The 6,588-nt window shown below is 40.3% G+C and overlaps 1 protein-coding gene across 1 annotated transcript; it reads right to left on the bottom strand.

Moving 5' to 3' along the window:
- Positions 1-1,601: 1,601 nt before the first annotated feature.
- On the bottom strand, positions 1,602-6,078 carry LOC146656733 (ES1 protein, mitochondrial). Its single transcript, XM_085424505.1, has 7 exons — positions 5,794-6,078; positions 5,659-5,711; positions 5,461-5,574; positions 5,239-5,370; positions 5,017-5,109; positions 1,939-2,104; positions 1,602-1,834 (listed from the first exon to the last, which is right to left on the bottom strand). The coding sequence occupies exons 1-7, from the start codon at positions 5,908-5,910 to the stop codon at positions 1,700-1,702; spliced, it is 810 nt and encodes a 269-aa protein (XP_085280631.1). The 5' UTR covers positions 5,911-6,078; the 3' UTR covers positions 1,602-1,699.
- Between the last annotated feature and the right edge of the window lie 510 nt (positions 6,079-6,588).

Here is a 6,588-nt window from a genome sequence, read left to right as displayed (position 1 = left end):
TTTAGATTTATATAGCAATAACAATTTTATTGATATAGCACATTACATGTGTAAAATCAATGTGCTTAATAAGACAACAGCATTAAAACCCTGTGTAGGTTTACAATGCCTTAAAGACAGTGAAAACAGCAAAAACAAAACAAATCAACAGGACCTATTCAGTGTAAACCCGGGTTAATAAAAAGGTTTGGAGTCTGTTTTTGAATATGTGCAGAGTTGTAGATCAGCAGGAAGTTGTTGTAAAAAACAGACTACAATAACGGAAAACACCTTCAGCAAAGAGAAAATGATTATATTGTAAGTGAATTTAAATAGTGCACAAGTGATCTAAAAGGTGTATCTAAAATTTTGGATATTTGACAGGAAAAGAGGCACAAGTTGTATTGTAAGTCATTTTAAGTACTGTGTACAAGTTTTTGGCAATTTTGCAGAAAAACTATATTTCCTCATCTATATTATAAGTACACTAGTAAAATAAGTACACAAGTAAAATAAATTCATATTCTGTTTAAATGCGGAGGAATTACACCTTTAGTCATGGGCCATGTTATAAAGTGTTACCAAAGCTTGTTTATAGCAAACCTGTAGGTATGAGGCTGCCATTGCTTTCAAAATGACACAAAGTCAAGTCAGCTTTATCTTTCATATTAAAAGTATTTCAGAGGCTCTGTTAGATTCTACTTACTTGCAGCTTGCAGAACCATCTTAAGCAGCAATGGCATGAAGTAATTGTTTTCTGCATGACTTTGTGGGGGTCTTACAGAAAGTGCCCAGGTCCTGTGGCCAAATCATTATCGCTTCCCCACCGTGCCTGACAGACGGTGTGAGGTGTTTGTGCTGATGTTTGTTTTTTTCTTTAACAAACATGGCCAGGCATCTCCACTACTTGTTCAGTTTTTTTCTAATTATACTGTTATAAGCTTTAACATTAACGACTGACTAAGATCAGCTAACTGAGGTCTCTAGAGTCTGATGTAGCTGTTGGGTTTTTCCCAGTTTTTCTCAGCATTGCGTGGTCTGACCTTGGGGTGAATTTGCTGGGATGTCACTCCTGGGAACACTGTGGGATTATTTTAACACACACCCGAATACTCCAAACCAGCAAACTGACAAAATGTCTGCATTTACAGAGAAGCTCACACTTGCTGATCAGTTAACTAAGTGCTTTGATTGACAGACACTAACTGCCACTTACCTTTGTTCCCAGTTTTTCCCAAGATTACTTTTCTTTACATGACTAACTATTGTGAGTGCAGGCAGTGTTCTGCAGAAAGCTGAATCACAGTTTGATTTAAGGACTTAAAATGTCGGGGTATTTGTGCAATATTAGACTTTGTCTACACTTTTTGGGATTAAAACCATTAAATATTTTCTCCATGTGATGTTTATCTGTTAAGTTGGTGGAAGTAGCTGTGATGGTGCTTTCTCATGCTCCCAAATCAGCAGTTAAGAGCACAAATGTACCAAAAGAGGACACTTGCTATTAAAACTCTGACTTGTTATTTTGAGGAAGCACAGTGGATTTCTCAGTCGCTGTCTTTAACCCCATCCTTAGCTCTCATATTGACCAAACAAGATTACACAACACACAGCATTTGCCGTTTTACTAAACTATTTTTTTTATTGTTTCAGGTAAGAATTCATCACAGTACACAGGTGTATATTTTGCAGTAGCACTATTTCTTCTCCAGATGTCACCTCACTTGGTTGACATGCGCATGACATGCTTTACCATATTTCCAATACCATCAAATATATAGTGATAGTGATAATCAGTCTCCCACATGAAGGATGGAGTGCTAACCACTTTGTTCTTCTCATCCACATAGGCTTCGTAAAGGAAAGGGTTAAGGTCAAATCAGAGGTTATTTCAGGATAATGACAAAGAGAATATTTTTCACTGCTATTAATACTGAACAGAAACCTTGGAAAGGATATATATGGCTCACGGACGTTGTGGCGAGCACCCATGCCCTTCACAGCCTGCACCATGTTTGTGTTTGGCCAGTTTCCCCAGCGGGTGTTGTCGTCTCGCTCGTAACCCATGGTTACCTCAATGCTCGGCAGCACACGGCAGGCCAGCACAGGAGCCATGCTGGCGAGTCTGAAACAGGAGCAGGAGAGGACAGTTGTCTGAGGTCGGAGACTTACCGGTGTAAGCCAGACAGGTGGGACTGAGTCCTGAGAAAAGAAAGTCTCTCCCAGAGCAGCACTGATTTGGTGTGACACCACAAAACTGGTGGCTAGATTAGGATTAATATGATCATTTAACAGCAAATTAAATCCCCCCAAAAACAAAGTTTTAATTTGGAAAATGATTTATGAGATAAAACATCATCAGTTTGCAAATTCTAAACACAGTCACAGTCATTTTTACTTTCTACAATTATTAGTCAAGACAAAAAAACTCATGTATTTTGAAACTGGGTTTGTTTCAGAGCTGGGATGTAAATGTGCCTGTCTTCGGATCAGCTTCAGTTGTTTAAATGTGCTAAAGGCTATAAATAAAATAACCATGACAACCAAAAGTTTTTTATTTTGTGTAGATTTTTTATAAACCTTTCTTTAATTTAATATATGTTTTCATTAATAATGCATCAATCCAATTCATTGGGCTACATACTAAACTTAGAGGGCAGAAATAAAGTATCGTTCCTATTACCAGACTCAATCTGATTCCAATACCAGCATTGGTATCAATACTATCGATACTTCGATTGATCCACCCACCTCTAACAGACAGGATACGTCATTCTCTATTCTACCCACATTTTTAAATACTGTTAACAAAGCTAAATACAGACATGCATGAAGCACTGTTCAGTTATTTCTCAGGAGAAATGAGAGCAGTTTCTAATGCACTGCGCAGGTATTTGAGTTTTAAGAGTGCTGCCTGCGAGCCGCAGTCTTCACAGACATTGAACATTTCCTCGCCCCTCTTTGCACCTTTTGATCTGCCTGTCAGACATCGTGGCACTGAAAAGCTAAGGTTTTTTTTTTTCTGCATGAAGCTGCAGCTGGAGGGTTTGTGCCATGGATGGAGATGCGCATTGCAGAGTACTCATTATGCCCCCCAGGCACTAAATTCTCGGTTTAAGAAAGGTGGCGTGATTCTAAATATAGGTTTGCTTGTTTTGTTGGCAGATCGTTTTCAGATTTAAAGACTCAATTACAGCTCTGACAAAACAGAACAATGGAGGGGGTGTTATATGGAGGCAGCAGGGCTCCCGTCTGCAATAGAAACATGTCATCACTTTGACAGTGATACTCACTCCCAAATTACACAGCTTGCAAAACATTTGAAGGCCTTTGCTCTTGATGGTAGAATGGCTACAAATGATGGCTGTTTTAGTCTTTAAATAATCTGTAATGGCTCCGACTCCTCTGTACGCATTAATGGCAGTAGGAAAGGATTAGTCCTCTTTGGGTTGCGGTCAAGAGCACTTTTTAACCCTACTCAGCCTCCAACTCCACTCTTTAATTCCTGTAATCCCGCATCTCCTTTGACCTTTGACCAGGCCTTCTGCACCCTGTTCCCTGTCTGCGCAGCCACTGCTCATCACCTCATCAGTGCCCTTGTGCCAACGCAGTCACCAAGGCCAAACCGGTCAGAAGCAGTCTGAACGGATGTTTTCAAAAGACAAAAAGGCATTCTGTAATCAGATTACATTACGTAATCTAGCCTCGTTCAAAACTTTTTAGTGCGATTGGGTTACTGATCCAAAAAAGAAAAAAAAAAAAAATCTGGATTATCCTAATCCCAACAGAAGAGTGAATTTAGGGGGATTTTGTGAAGAAAATGTAATAAAAGTTTAAAATTGATCAAATAAACCAACAGTTGGAGAGATCATGTAGATGAGGTAAACATTAGGCTATGTATAGACGTTTTACTGCAGTAAAGTGGGAAAAAAGGTTTCTCTAACCAGAAAATCAGCCCTGTCATACATCAGGACTGCCTGCAATGACACAATCATCTGAGGTGCTGCAGTCAAAAAAAGTGTAAGTACACATTCATGTAGGAAAGCCAGCTTTAAAAATCTGTTCTCTCCATAAATGAGGCTCATTATGATCTTATGATTTAAAACGTGGGTTCAGAATACCCAGAAGCCACAGCCAGCACCCTGCACTGTCATAATGTATGTAGTCCCATTTAGAACAGGCGCAATCGGGATTTGGTCGTCTCATACAGTTTGAATCCGGATCAGGATGAAGTTAATCCAATGCTAATTTAAAAAATTAGCATTGGATTAAGTGAAAAAAAGCACTAAAGTAAGAGGGGTTACATGAACCTGGAGATTTTCATAGATTATTGTGATCCTGATTTTTTTTTCTTTCTTTTTCCTTTTTTAAAAAAAAAACAAACAAACTATTTTTGAACAACACCGGAGTGTCAGTACCAAGACTGTCCTGTCTGCTTTGAACTCTAGGATTTGTGTGGTCTGCCTGCCCTCGTGTTCCTCGATGTCAGCTTAGGACTCTGCTTGTCCTGCTGTCTGCTCTGATCAGTGAGAGCTAATAAGGAAACTTTTAGCACACGATTTGTAAATCTTCTCAATCACTTATTTAATTATATGCAGCTTTTCTTCTCGACTGGGTTTGTTATTTTAACACACTGACTATTCTCAGTAGTTTCACTGTTCCACAGTAGAAGTCAGATTTCCATGTGCAAATCTTTACTCGCAGGAAATGAAATGACTAACAAATTTTAAGGATGCGATGTGATCATTTTTACCTAATAACATCATATTAGTAACTACTAACAGAATCACACTATAAATATGAAGTCTCTCAGTCAGCAGCTCAGCATTCACTGCCTGACTGTTTTCCTTTTTACAGCCTCTCCATTGTCCCAATTCCATTACGGGGATTGTTTAAATCTTTAAATAGTTTAAAGTAATCTAACATAATCTGATTTAAAGCGTGCCAGAACTCACTGGCGGTCTTTAAAGTGGCCTCGTGATTTATCAAATTCTCCATCAGTACTGCAGTAGTGAATATTGCTCGGATCATACGCACCCGATAGGCTTGCGTGAACGATGGAAATCCTTAAGCACCCTTTCCACGTCGCCGTGCAGCTTGCAGTCTTTGCCGTCCTTCATAAAAGATGATCTGAAGAGTAAAAACTAATAATTAGTGGTTCATTTTTAATGTAATACAAACTTGTGTTGTATCTAATCCTAACTCTGTTTTACAGCAGCCGGTCTCAGAGTGATTTCTTCACATGTCAGCACTCCTCACAGATTCTTGATGATTCCATGGCCTCCTGGAAAGATGACGGCATCGAAGCTGTTGACGTCCAGCTTGGACAGGTCCTGCATTTGTGTCATTCCCTGTCCGTGACTGAAGCGGGCTGCCTCCATCATCATGTTCCTGCGGGGATGGACAGAATTCATCACAAAGTGCACCCACGTAACCATAGACAAAGTCAAAACGCCCACTGCGCCCATCTTCGAGGCCCACCGGTTCTCTCCAGAGGCAGGTTGCTTTCTCATGTGGTCAATCACGTGCATCTGCTGTTGATTTGGAGCAAACATCTGGAAGCGGGCGCCGTTACGGCTCAGGTGGTACATGGTGCTGAAGACGAGAGGGGTGCATTACCATCTGCCTGTGTTAATTCAGTCATGTGCATTTCCTGACCTCAGCAGGAGTGATACTCACTAAACCCCTTCATGGACATCAGTACCGTCCCACCATCCACATCCTGAGAAAACCTGAAACACATGGACTCACCAAATCACAACTACACCCACACTGGATCTGCTCCTTTCTCCCAGACTGATCTGCATCACTTACCACTGCAACGTTAGTATTTCCCCAGTTGCCGTAGTCACCCTGGTGCACAAAGCAGGCAGGCTGGCGAGAAAGAACAGCCAGCGTTTGTTTTGACAGCAAAGCCCTGGTTGCCAGCATGATTTAGCTTCAATCTCACTGTTGTAGAAGAAAAATAAAAAAGACTTCACAGTTTTACCACCGAGCCACGTAGAGACTTTTAATGGTCGTGGTGTTGATGTCAACGAGGTTGTCCGTATATATACCTGTAGAGTGGGGCTAAGTGACGTTGCCACGTAAGCTCTGTCTTCTGAGAAGAGTCGTCTCTTGTTCGCCTTGACTGACTTACTCTCCTCCTCATGAACACTCTTTCCTATTAATACCTTGTTTATTTATCTGATTAAGTCATTTGGCCACAGAGTGACACTTCAGCTTTGAAGAGCAATGTAAACATGTAGTGCTTCAACCCAAACGGTATCTTGACCTTTTAATAGTTTAACTCTTGGTGACAGATGCAGACGAGCGAACTTGCAGAACAGACGCTAAAAATGTTAGAGTAGCTAACATATACTTTGGCAGAACAGTCACAGTGTCTTTTATATAAGGCAACAATCGAAGTGATGCCTGAGTGAGCCCTTTTTTCCTGCTTTCTATAGTTACTCCTTTGTCCCAATTCAATTACAGGGATTGTTTAAATCTTTTGCGTTTAGCTAGTTCAAAGTAATCTAAGGTAATCTGATTTATGAAGTGTGGCAGAACTTGACAGTCTGTAATTTAACCTCATGACATACGTTATTCTACAGTAGCTCATTATTAAAA

The sequence above is a fragment of the Rhamphochromis longiceps genome, linkage group LG12, assembly GCF_057381845.1.
Source record: "Rhamphochromis longiceps isolate RC_006_pf linkage group LG12, R_longiceps_female_GT1.1, whole genome shotgun sequence".
In the NCBI taxonomy this organism is placed as follows: domain Eukaryota; kingdom Metazoa; phylum Chordata; class Actinopteri; order Cichliformes; family Cichlidae; genus Rhamphochromis; species Rhamphochromis longiceps.
This window is presented reverse-complemented; position numbering and strand designations above follow the sequence as displayed.